A 13,982-nucleotide genomic window follows, 5' to 3' on the forward strand; every position below is an offset into this window, starting at 1 on the left:
AGGATGTAGAACAAAATTCTAACTCACAAAAAAAAGACCAGATTTACTGGCCTAAAGGAGACTGGAGAAACCCCAAGAGTATGGCCCCCACACACCCTTTTAGCTCAGTGGTGAAGTCATTTCTGTATGGCCCCCACACACCCTTTTAGCTCAGTGGTGAAGTCATTTCTAAGGTTCATCATTCAGCCGGGGAGTGGACAGCCCAATAAAACCAAATGAGACTAATGAGGCACAGCAGTCCAGGGACAAGGGCTGGAAGGTAGAAGGGGACAGGAAAGCTGGTGATAGGGAACCCAAGGTTGAGTAAGGATATTGTTAATGTGTTATGAGATTGTTAACCATTGTCATAGGACAACATGTGTAGTAACTGTTAAATGAGAAACTATTTTGTTCTGTAAGCCTTCATCTTAAGTGAGAGTAGCAGCACAATTGGAAGAGCGTAGTCGATGTCACTGAACTGTGCATGTAGAAATTTTTGAAATGGTGTATCTTTGGCTATGTGTATTTTCACCAAAGGAAAAAAAAAAGGTTGAGAAGTTACAGGGTTGATATGTTGTGGGGTTGTTAACCAATGTCATAAAACAACATGTGTACTTCTGTCTCATGAGAAATTATTTGTTCTGTAAGCCTTCACCTGAAGTACAATAAAAAATAAAAATAAAAAAAATTTTAAAAAAAAGGTTGAGAAGTTAGAGGGTTGACATGTCGTGGGGTTGTTAACTAATGTCAGAGAACAATATGTGTACTACTGCTTCATGAGAAACTAATTGTTCTGTAAGCCTTCACCTGAAGTACAATTAAAAAAAAAAAAAAAAAAGACGAGGAAGAAAAAAAAAGAACAATAGTTTAGCTTAACTACTAAAAAAGGGCCTGCCTGGAGCATTAAGCTTTATTAAGAACTATCTATATGGGGTTAAACTGACAATATTAACTTGAAATTATTAGATAAGAACCTTAGGGGCAATGAGTTTATGTTAATGGGGGAGGAAGAACTCAGAAATGGTTGCACAACTCACAAATGTAATCAATGTTACTAAGTTATACATGCAGAAACTGTTGAATTAGTGTGTATAGTCTCAACAACAACTAACAAATAAAATTTAGAAAAAAAAATTATTTTTAAATGTATTGAGTGCCTATGTGCCTTCATTGAGCTGACATTTATGGTATACAGTAAGTCTTCAGTTCTTCTCAGGTACTTTCTTTACTAGTAACATTTAGAAACTTCTCATTCACCTTGGGATAAAAGATGCTTCTTTCTAAACAGCTGAGACTACAGAATGACAACCAGGTAACAGAAGTATTTCTATTCAAGGGTAAGTTCAGAGAGAATTCCACAGAAATTGTAACATATAAACGGGAAAAAATCCAAAATTAATATCTTACTGAATGTGAACAGAGTGGATAAACGACTTCCTGATGTCAGGTGCTGTCGAGTTGGTTCTAAGTCATAGCAACCCTATGAACAACAGAATGAAACACTGCCCAGTCCTGGGTCATTCTCATAATCATTGCTATGTTTGAGCCTACTGCTGCCGCCACTATGGCAATCCATCTTGTAAAGAGTCTTCCTGTTTTTGCTGACCCTCTACTTTACCAAGCATGATACCCTTCTCCAGAGACTGGTCCTTTCTGATAACATGTCGAAAGTATACGAGATGAAGTCTTGCCATCCTCGCTTTTAAGCGGCGTTCTGGCTGTACTTCTTCCAAGACAGTTTTGTTCATTCTTCTAGCAGTCCATGGTATAGTCAATATTCTTTGCCAACACCGTAATTCAAAGGCATCAATTCTTCTTCGGTCTTCCTTATTCATTGCCCAGCTTTCCCATGCACATGAGGCAACTGAAAATACCATGGTGTGGGTCAGGCACACCTCAGTCCTCAAAGTGACATCTTTGCTTCTTAACACTTTAAAGAGGTCTTTTGCAGCAGATCTGCCCAATGTAATATGTCATTTGATTTCTTGAATGCTGCTTCCATGGGCGCTGATGGTGGATCCAAGTAAAATGAAATCCTTGACAAGTTCAATCTTTCATCCGTTCATCATGATGTTGCTTATTGGTCTAGCTGTGAGGATTTTTTTCTTTATGTTAAGGTGTCATCCATACTGATTGCTGCAGTCTTTGATCTTCATCAATAAGTGCTTCAAGTCCTCTTTACTTTCAGTAATCAAGGTTATGTCATTTGCATATTGCAGGCTGTTAGCGAGTCTTCCACCAATCCTGATTCCATGTTCTTCTTCATACAGTCCAGTTTCTAGGGTTATTTGTTCAGCACACAGAATGACTAAGTATGGTGAAAGGATACAACCCTGATTCACATCTTTCCTGATTTTAAATCAACCAACAGCCCCTTTTCCTGTTCAAATGACTGCTTCTTGGTCTATGTACAAGTTCTTCAGAAGCACAATTAAGTATTCTGGAATTCCCATTCTTTGCTAAGTTATCCATAAGTTATCCATAATTTGTTATGATCCACACAGTCAAATGCCTTTGCAATGTCAATAAACACAGCTAAACAAGTTTCTGATCCTCTCTACTTTCAGCCAGGATCTATCTGATATCAGCAATCCCTCATTCAACATACTGTCCTGAATTTGTCTTGAATTTCTGACAGTTTTCTTTTGACGTTCTGCCACAATCACTTTTGAATGATCTTCAGCAAAATTTGACTTGCGTGGGATATTAATGACATTGTTTGATAATGTCCACATTCCGTTAGATCACCTTCTTTGCAGCTGGCACAAATATGGATCTCTTCCAGTTGGAAGACCAAGTAGCTGTCTTTCAAGTTTTTTAGCATAGATGACTGAGCCCTTCCAGTGCTGCATCTGTTTGCTGAAGCATCTCACTTGGTATTCTGTCAATTCCTGGAGCCTTGATTTTCACCAATGCCTTTACTGCAGCTTGGACTTCTTCCTTTACTACCATTGGTTCTTGATCGTGTTACCTCCTGAAATGGTTGAACGTCGACCATTCTTTCTGGTACAGTGACTCTGTACATTCCTTCCATCTTCTTTTGATGCTTCCTGCATCATTAAATATTTTGCCCATACACTCCTTCAATATCACAGCTAGAGGCTTGAATTTTTTCTTCAGTTCTTTCAGCTTGAGAAATGTCAATTGTGTTCTTTCCTTTTGATTTTCTAACTCCAGGTCTTTGCACATTTCATTATAATACTTACTTTGAAACCTGTTCAGCTCTTTCACTTCATCACTTATTCCTCTTGCTTTAGCTACACTACATTCTAGAACAAGTTTCAGAGTCTCTTCTGATATCCATTTTGGTCCTTTCTTTCCTGTCTTTTTACTGGCCTCTCTCTTTCTTCATGTATGATGTCCTTGATATCATCCCACAACTGATCTGGTCTTCAGTCATTAATGTTCAATGCATCAAATCTATTCTTTAGATGGTCTCTAAATCAGGTGGGATATACTCAAGGTCATACTTTGGCTCTCATGGACTTGGGTTCATTTTCTTCAGTTTAAACTTGAACTTACATATGAGAAAATGACAGTCTATTCCACAGTCGACCTTGTTCTGACTGATGATACTGAGCTTCTCCACAGTCTCTTTCCATAAATGTAGTTGATCTGAATCCTGTGTATCCCATCTGGCAAGGTCCATGTGTATAGTCACCATTTATGTTGTTGAGAGAAGGTATTTCCAATGAATAGGTCATTGGTCTTGCAAAATACTATCATATCATGCAATCTCCGGCATCATTTCTATCACCAAAGCCATATTTTCCAACTACTAACCCTTCTTCGTTTCCAACTGTCATTCCAATCATCAGTAATTATCAATGCATCTTCATTGCATATTTGATCAATTTTAGACTGCAGAAATTGGTAAAAATTTTCAATTTCTTCATTTTGGCATTAGTGGCTGGTGTATAAATTTGAATTACAGTCATATTAACTGTTCTTCCTTGTAGGCATATGGATATTATCCTATCACTGACAGCATTATACTTCATGAGAGATCTTGAAATGTTCTTTTTGATGATGAATGTGACGCTGCTCCTCTTCAACTTGTCATTCCCAGCATAGCAGACCTTATGATTGTCCGATTCAAAATGGCCAATACCAGTCCATTTCAGCTCACTAAGGCCTATGATATCAATCTTCAAGCATTCCATTTCATTTTTGATTGGTATACCAAAATGAAATTATTAGCAATACACTGATTATCACAGATACACATTTAAAATGTTTAATTTTCTTTGTCCCGTCAAATACAATTGAAGACTAACTCAGGATTAACATTACTTTAAACAAATATATTCAACAGAATACTTACCCTTACAACAAATACTGGACACTTCACCTTGTTTGTTGATGTTCTAACAAATTTTGTTGTTACTGCATTCATAGGATTATTCAACATTCCTATAGGTGGGACCAGCTACAGAAAAGAAAACTGAGTTTTAGAATTGCTGATTATACACAGAGCAAAAGCCAGTGAAATGGCATGAGAATTATTTAAGCATTTGAAGACAAATCAAGATATAAAGGACTGTCAAGAAACTATTGTAATAGATTATAATTAGTGTATATTTAATTAAATGAAGAAAACTGAGATATAAGAAAGTTAAAAACCCATTATCACTAAACAGCACAATCAAGTACACCCATTCCTCACTTATCGACCATCTCGTTATCCAACATTTCACATTTACAACAATAGTAAAAAATCTACTATCCTTACTATTTTGTACATTAACAACATATGCCTGGCAGTAACAAATGTCGAGGTGTGAGGTAATAGTAAAGCTAGATGTAATTGTTAAGGTTATGTGTCAACTTGACTGGGCCATGATTCTCGGTGGTTTGGCAGTTATGTAATGATGTAATTTGGCAGTTGTATAATGATGTAGTCATCCTCCATTTTCACATACTGCAGATTTCCTTTCTACATAATAACTCAGTCGTTGGAACTTAATCATGTCAGTAAGTGAGGATTCGGTGTACCCGATTAAGCACCAGAGTTCCCTGATTATCTTTCAAAGTCAACACAATTAAGTACGTTTACCATAAATCAAATTTGAAATTAACTTTGTGATTACACAGACTTTCAGGCAATTTATCCTTTTGTTGGACATTGCTTTAAGTTCAAAATCAAAATTCTTCCAACATTATAAAAAAAGGAATATTTACATTGAGATAAAACATAACCCATGGTTTAAACAAATATATTATTTCCTTTTGGTATATTTTATTTTAGTTGTTAAAAAAGTCTATATTTGAATTTGAATTCACATATTTTTAGGTTTAAGTGTCTAGGAAAGAGGTTTCTATTAAACTAGTATGACATATCTTACACTTACATCATTATAATAACCTGCATCAGGCTGAATTGCACGCATATCTCTCTGGTCTCTTTGCCATATTCTATTCTGTTAAAAAATAAGTAGATTAATTATCAACTATAAGATCTAATTATATTCCATTTAAATTATTAACAAAATGTAAGCTGTATTAAATAAGAGAACAGATTCAAAAATTTTCATTATTTTCTAAAACACAGTAACAGTATTTTAAAGAGATTTCCCGTCTTACCCTACTGACATTGCTTAGAATTTCCCTCCTCTCTTTAGTCACATTATCACCCACCCACTCATCCAATATGTTGTTGTCCCCAACACATTCTCACTGGCAATGTATCACAACATCCTGTAACAAAAGGAAACAGGATAAGGGTAGACAGACCATCCCCAATTCCTCCAAAATACCCTGCATAAAACAATTCCTCGTATCTTGCTCTTGATTTTCTTAATTTCTCTCAAACTCCCTATCTTAGTTTAGCTTCCCAACTAAAATACCCAGAAAAGCCTTGAGGTGAAATGCGTTCCTTTATGTGGCCTTTTGCCTTGGTCCTTTGGAAACGTAGCTTGAGAGACTTTCCCCCTAAGCCCTGAGGAGTTACCTTTGCCCTACTTTTCTATGCCAGAGGGTCTGTTACTTTTGTCCAGGTTGATTGACATTTCCTAAGTAAGCTGTTAAGTACCTTGAGATTTAATACTTTTTGTCTGGGCCTGGGCCACAACTTGCTCTGTGATTGGTACACACTTTGCAGGGACTGGTCATACTCCACAAATGAAGTGACTACAGACTATGCAAATGAAGTCTCTGAGGCCCACTGAGAGGCAATTGGTCAGTTTATAGTCCCACTAAGAGGGGTCATGCACTCAAATTGACAAGGAATTGTGTATATATGCAGCCAGCCCCACAGAGGTTTTTTAGACAGAAAGAAAACAGGAAGAAAAGCAGCAGGAAGAAGCAAAAGACAGAAGAGAGAAAAAGCAGAGAGACAAAGGAGGCAAGGAACCTCCTGAAACAGCTGTAACACAGGTCAAGCCCTGTAACACTGAAGACAGTGAACGGCCCAGAAGGGGCCCAAAGGCAGAGCCGGCAGCTACAGGCCGGACAGGGACCCCGTGACAGAGACGGTGGTGACAGACTGCATGGCCATGAGAAGTCTGTTCTGAGGGGGCTAAGAGAGTGCATGCACAGCAGAGAAGACGTGCCCGCTTGCTTGCACGGCTGAGAGAGCTGTCCTGCACTGAAGAAGGGAGACTTTTACCTACATGCTTCCTGATCCCAATCCTGAGTTGCAGTCTGTTGATCCCTATTACTTCCATTAAAAACCACTTAACTTTAAGTATGGTCTGTGAGTTGTGTGTGGCCACTACAACAGATATCAAACCCAGAAGTGAAGTAGAGAGTGCCACGGGAGGGATGGCTGGTGTCACATTTGGTAAAAAGCTTGAAGCGCATTGGTATGTCTGACCTCCGCTTCATAGGAATCCCCTTTGGGATGATCCTGGTCATTATCCTCCCTGAAGTTGGACAGGTTCTGACACTATTAAAACCCACTGCCGTCGAGTTGATTCCAACTCATAGCGACCCTATAGGGATACAGCAGAACTGCCCCACAGAGTTTCCAAGGAGCACCTGGCGGATTCGAACTGCTGACCCTTTAGTTAGCAGCCGTTGCACTTAACCACTACACCACCAGGGTTTCCTCTAACACTATTACTACCATTTCAAAAGCCTAAATTGTTTTTACCTCTGAATGAATTTTTTTCTCCTCTGTGTGCCTGAAACAAACTCATTATGACCAGTACGCAAATAGATCTTTAACCACAGGTCTAAGGTAATAAAAAGCTGAAAAATTTTCATAGGAGACCAGAGCAGATCAAAATTCAATGAAGGTAACAGGAGTTAGTAATGAAAAGCAAATCACAGAGGCTAATTCCTAGGTTAAGACAAGTAAACAAAGAACTCAAAAGGAAGGATTGTCCAGGACATACAGGAGAGGTTTGAGCAGACCCTTAACCCTGCCTTTATTCATCACCTCGGAGTTACTTTCACCCTATAAGACTATAGCGGGTGGTCAACCGTCAAGGAAGTAGATAGAGCCCTTTGCCCTGTCTATAGGAGTTGCCTACCACCAGGGGCTTAGAACTAAAGAGAGTCTGTGTTCCTAGAGTCAGTTCCCATAGAAATATTCTTATGTTGGTAGTCAATTATTTCATCTACATTGCGGGTTAATAACTGTTTTAAGGCTGGTCTAGGGATGAAAGTACCCTATTTTGAGATTTTTTGCAAACCTTTAGAACAAAGTCTATTTTTAAATTGGAGTCTAACTTTACCTTATTAATCCTCAGAAAATTTAAATGGCCTTATTTCAAAATCCACTTCATCCTACTGATTCAAGCAGCACAAGTATACTGATTACCCTGCATTCAAAGATTTTTTTTCTTTTTAAACCAAAGTTTGGTCATCTGAAGCACATTAATTGGACTTACCTCCAAATATTTAATTACAGATGGATTGTAATCTATGGTTTTTCGGTTTACAGCTTTTCTCATTCGTTTTCCATCAAAGGTAAGCTGTTGCATTGCTTGCTGTTGTGCAAAATCGGGTCGCTTATAAAACAGCTGTCGAGGTGCCTGGTGTTGGAACCTTGGCATATGGAAAAAACGAGGAGGAGAACCAATTTCTGTAGCCATGGTGATGTCGTCTTTCTAGGACACTAGGATGGGGAAAAAGCACTTTCACTACAAATATCATCACTGCAACACTGTCTGAAAATATTTTTAAATAAACATTTTTTACACTTCTCTTCCATTTCTTAACACACGTCATTTCTAGTTTTAACCAACCTACTTACAAAATGAACTTTTACATTAATGGCAGAGACCAGTTACACATTTGAAATAGGCTAATTCACAGTATAAGCACTAATAAACTTTTATTGTAAAATTCAGTCTGATGGAAAGCAAAAAAAACAATTTATAATAGCTTGGGATGGGTATGTATGTTTGCGGAAGAAAAGGAAGGTAGAATTACTAGGAACTATTCACATTTTTAAAACGAAGTTTTTATTTAGATGTTTCATGGCAAAACAAATCATTTTTAAGTTTACCATAAGATTCTATTTTATAAAAATTCACTAAAAATTTTTAAGACTTGACTTTTGTCCTCTTAAATTATTGGAAATCATGTAGGAAGAGGGGGAAACTACACTATTTTATATCTATAATAAATGCAAAAAGTCCTACACATATCTAGGTTCAGGTTCAAAATAACCACCACAAAAACACATCTCTCCATTACATGTATTTAAATACTTATAAAGGCAATATTAAACTAACATCTGAACAGGAAAATGTTAAGAGCTTACAGTTTCTAAACTTCAGTGCTCTCCAATTAAAATTACATGCCAATAATACAAATGTGCATGATTTTTTTTAATTCAAAACATATTTTAAAGATCAGACTATTAAAATACATAAAGGGTAAAGATTAGAAGCATTTCCACAATTATTTTTGTTTTAAAAGCAGGAAAGATTGTAATCTTCATTATTTTTCTGTATTCTTACATTTGCCTTATACCTTATTCTCAAGACACTAAAAGACCTAAAAAAAATTTATAATTTCCTTCGGATGGACATACTCTTAGTACTACTTCATCCTTGTCAATTTAGTCCCTCCTGAAACCATTAAATAGTAATAAGAAGAAAAAGAAAGAGAGGGAAAGGGGAAGAAATCCTGACTCCCATAACACAAAATATAAATAGTGTAATAAAATACGCATTTAACTCGTATTATTTCAACCATTCCAGTGTGATGCCTGGGGGTCCCTGACAACTGTTTGTAATGAGAAACATTCTGCCTCTTAGGGTTGTGTGTGAATTAAATTAGAATGCACAAAAAGCACCAAGCACTGAACCCAATGAGGTTGGTGAAAAGAACCAGTTTTACTCAGTTATCCAATGAAACCAGCTAAATTCAGCATCTAGATTTTCATTAATGGCTTCAATTTAGATGTCTAGGCCAATAATTCTAAAAGGATGTAGAGTTTTGAAAAGTATTATTTTAGAATTACCATTTTTAAAATTTTACGATCATCAAATTTCTAATTTTACTAGAATAAAGACATTTTAATTTCTAGTATCACTGATATCAAATGAGAATACAGATTTTTACACATAAAAAGGGGACTTAAATATTATTCAGCCATAAAGAGGAATGCAGCACTAAAACCTGCTACAACATTATGAAACCTGAAAACATTATGCTAAATGAAAGAAGCCAGACACAAAAGATTACACATTGTATGATTTCATTTATATAAAAAAATCCAGAATAGGCAAATCTATAAAAACAGAAAGCAGATTAGTGGTTGCCAGAGGCTGGGGTAGAGGTGACTGTTTAATGAGTACAAGGTTTCCCTTTGAGGTGATGAAAATGTTTTATAACTAGATAGAAGTGATGGCTGCACAACACTGTGAATGCACTAAATGCCACTAAATTGTACACTTTAAAATGGTTTAAATACTGAATTTTATGTTATGTGAATTTCACTTCAATTTTTAAAAAAGGAAAGGACTTAATCCAGCAGGAAAATTTTTAAATATGGGGTATGTGAAACATAACACAGACAGTAGCTATTGAAGCTGGATAATAGGTACATAGATACGAAGCATTAACCAAGCACCAAATCAAGGATCTACTAACAATTATGAGAAAAATGACTGAAGTTGAATGCAAAACAATCAATCTGTTGTTACTAACACTCTTTTGAACAATTTATATGTTAAAGCTAGAAAAAAGTACTAAGCCTTCATTTAAGACCCTAAAGATAGCAGAAAATATCTTTTCATTTATAAATTTGTTGGGTAAAACTTTACTGAAAAAAAACCCTTCAACTTCTCCTTGAATGGTCAAGTACTACTTGTGTTCTGGAAATAAAGGTACATAGCATGAAGAAAAAGAGAAAAAATAAGTGTAATTATATTCTAAATCCAAATCCAACCCTACAATACTAAACAAAAACAAACTTCTTCACAATACAGACATCAGTCTCCACCTATGACTTACACACGTCAGCTTCACTTCCTGCAAACTGTTAAGTCACTTGCTCAATGCCACAAGAGCCTCTTGGTGCCAGAGCCAGAGCAAACCCTGGACTTTCGACAGACACTCATTTTAAGACGGGCTGCCAAAAGATTCCAGCAATAATGATATACAGGTAGTCCCCTCACTTACAACATACTCGAGTTTCAATGAATTGCACTTACGAGCATCTGTTCTTTGTTTGCTTTTTTTTTTTGTTACATCTCATTATGAGTAATATGTACTACAGGTATACCCAACTTACGGTGTATTTGAGTTATGACGAACCTCACTTATGACTATCAATGTATCTGGAACATTCCATCTACCTGGGAGGAAGTTACAGGAAAATGCATGCAAGGAATATGGAAAAACTAGCTGAGTTATGTGAACACTGCCCAACCATTTGATCAGGATAATATGATGGAAGAGATTGGTGGAAAAAACGTCCATATGGCAAGAATGCTGAATTTAGAACTTGATATTGCTGATGTGGAACAGAAAGGACTTGACATATCAGGACCTAATGGATTTAGAAGAGGAAACAAATGCTGAAGACGAAAGACATAATGACAAAGAGGAAGGACAGAGTTGTCAAATTTTTTTTGACAGTGAAAGGATTACCTGGAGTTTTTTCTAAACTAAATCAGGGGCTTCCACCGCTTAAACACATGGACCCAAACACTGTTCGCATTGCTTAAGTCGATAGGCAGATTCGGGAAGCAGTGAGATGTTACAGTGAAATATATGAGGAAAAAAAGAAAAGGACCATACAGACAACTCTCATTAATTTTCTGACTAGAAATACCACCCCCATTTCCAAGGATAATCCAAATGATCCAGAACCTTCTACAAGTGGAGTTATTACTGCAACTGACAAAATGCCAACATTGCCCAGCTCTTTTTCATCATGAGGGTAAATTTTTATGATTTGTGTATTTTTTTACATATGTATGTACCACATAAGTTTATATGTAATGTTTCCAACCCCCAAAGACAAATACAGATCAGATTTATAAAGATACTGATAATCGAAGGCAGTAATAATGAAAACTAAAAAAAAAAAAAAAAAAAACTTAAGTATTTGATTTATGCCAAGAACGACTTACTACAGAATCGCTGGAACACCATCCTAATCACCGTACTAAGAAGGGGACTATCTGTAACAGCTTTCTGTGACTGAAGACAGTGAATAATTGAATACATGAACTTGAAAATCGGTGCCCCAGATAGAAAGAACCATCATTCAAAAGTCACTGAAACTATCCTTCAGGCTTCACTCAGGACTAAACTTTAAGGAACTATATATAACTAAAGGCAAAGGAAAAAACAAGAGCTTTATCCTTCATAAAAATAACTACTGTGATTTCTACTCACTGTACTATCTACTTGAGGTACATGAAAACACCATAATTTAAACTAGAAGTCAGGTTTTGTCTACAACCATATTCATCTCAATAGTTTTAAGGACAAAAATTCATCTGAAACACTAATTCATCATAAAAACCTTCAACTTTTCAAGCAATCAACACGATTTTATCAAGTGTCTACTCTGCACTATACAATGCATCAGGTACAGTATTTCATGCTCTGAATCATAAACAGCAGATTTCAAATTCTGTGGTGCCTGACTCCCATCTCTATTTTTAGCAAATACAAAGATTCCTGAATACACAAGTTTGCAACATATCCTTAGCCTTCAAGGATTCAACTACTCTCCAAAATTAGACAAATCACTCAACTTTTCTGCATCTATTTTCTCAACCTGTAAAATGAGGTTCAATTTAACATTTTAGAATTGTGCTAAACAATAATTCATTTTTATAGAATTAAACCTTTAATTAAAGTAATAAAAACTGTTCACAAAGGCTAACAAAACCTCAAAAATTGGAGCAATAATGAATGAGAGAATGAACAGGAAGGGAATCATGAAAGAGGTAAAACTTAAATTAGAAATTAATGTAGAATAATAAACAGGCACCACTAAAATCACCAATGCAATAAAACTAGTTACTATCCATGAATACACACTTAGGAATTGTCAAAACAGCTGAAAAATTCCTGAGAATTTCTCATTATGGGGATGCATAATGAAATATGCAATTCATTTCAAGAACTAGTCAGTGAACACTTCTTACTTGCCAGGCACTGAAGATACCAAAAAAGATATCTCTGCTTTCAACTGACAGTTTATCAGTACAGAAGAGCTCAAAAAGAAGGTAATGTGAGAACCTGCTGCTATACTGAGAATATCTGTTCCAGACACTACTGCTGCTATAGGGATACAAAACAGAAAAATTTCAGCCTTTAGATGCTTAAATTCGGGGAGGTAGGGGTAAGAGGAAACATATATGAGAAATGAAACTAAGTAAAACCAAAAGAACTAGATGGTGCCCAGCTACCACTACCAACCATTCTGATCAGGGCCCCAGTAGATAGACCCTGATAGAATGGGAGAAGAACACAGAAGAGAACTCAAATTCTTAAAAAGTCCAGACTTACTGGACCAGTTGCAACTAGACGACTCCCTGAGACTATCACCCTGAGATACCATTTAAACCCTGAACCAAAACTACCCCCCCAGGTCACCTTTTAACAAAATAACATATTGGCACACAAAATAAAGGTATTCCTCGTGAGTATGGTGCTCCATTAAACACCTATATGAGACCAAAAAGTCAACAATCACTCTAAAGCAAAGATGAGAAGATAAGGGGGTAGGGAAACTAGAGCACTGGAAACGGAACAACCAGAACATAATTAAAGAGAATGCTGACACACTGTGAAAAACGTAACTAAAGTCACTGAACGATTTGTATAGAACTTGTCAAATAGGAACCTAATTTTCTGGGTAAACTGCCACCTAAAACGCAATAAATTATTATTTGAAAAAAAAAAAAGAAAGAAACTAAAGTTCTCTCATGCACATAACACATCATGATCAGACAGATTTCCAACATAATCTTTTCTGTTCCCAAATGTTTCTGACTTTACCATTAGGAGAATTTATTATGGTAGCAGGTCTCCAACTAAATAACAAAAAAATTACTTATTTTTTAATAGGAAAATGACCTTGCTAAAAGTTGACTAATTCTACAAATTTAATTCAAAATCAATTTACTAAATGCTTCACCCAACTGAATAAAAAAGAGCATTAAGCCATCTAAGATGCATCAATTGGTCCCAACCACTTGGAGTAAAGGAGAAGAAAGAACACCAAAGACACAAGGAAAGCACTGGCCCAAGAGACAGAATGGGCCACATAAACCAGAAACTTCATCAGCCTGAGACGAGAAGAACTAGATGGTGCCTGGCTACCACCAATGAACGTCCTGACAGGGAACACAACAGATGGTCCCTGATGGAGCAGTAGAACGATGGGATGCAGAACTCAAATTCTAGTAAGAAGACCACACTTAATGGTCTGAATAAGACTGGAGGTACCCCGGAAAGCATGGCCCCTGGTCTCTCCATCACCCCAGAACTAAAACAATTTCTGAGGCCAACTCTTCAGACAGGGATTGGACTGAACTGTGGGACATAAAGTGATACTCGTGAAGAATGTGCCTCTTAGA

General features: G+C 36.5%; 1 protein-coding gene across 3 annotated transcripts in view; it reads right to left on the reverse strand.

The window, feature by feature from the left end:
- The window catches only part of WDR33 (WD repeat domain 33), a 146,414-nt gene that overhangs the window by 79,264 nt on the left and 53,168 nt on the right, over positions 1 to 13,982 (reverse strand). For all 3 annotated transcript variants that reach the window (XM_004387037.3, XM_023741359.1, XM_023741360.1), the window contains exons 2-4: positions 7,815 to 8,041; positions 5,331 to 5,399; positions 4,304 to 4,408 (exon numbers count right to left, since the gene is read on the reverse strand). In XM_004387037.3, coding sequence (XP_004387094.1) covers positions 4,304 to 4,408; positions 5,331 to 5,399; positions 7,815 to 8,018 — 378 coding nt within the window. In that variant the 5' untranslated portion in view covers positions 8,019 to 8,041. The remainder of the gene's footprint in view (positions 1 to 4,303; positions 4,409 to 5,330; positions 5,400 to 7,814; positions 8,042 to 13,982) is intronic.

This window comes from Trichechus manatus, unplaced genomic scaffold, assembly GCF_000243295.1.
Source record: "Trichechus manatus latirostris isolate Lorelei unplaced genomic scaffold, TriManLat1.0 scaffold00179, whole genome shotgun sequence".
In the NCBI taxonomy this organism is placed as follows: Eukaryota; Metazoa; Chordata; class Mammalia; order Sirenia; family Trichechidae; genus Trichechus; species Trichechus manatus.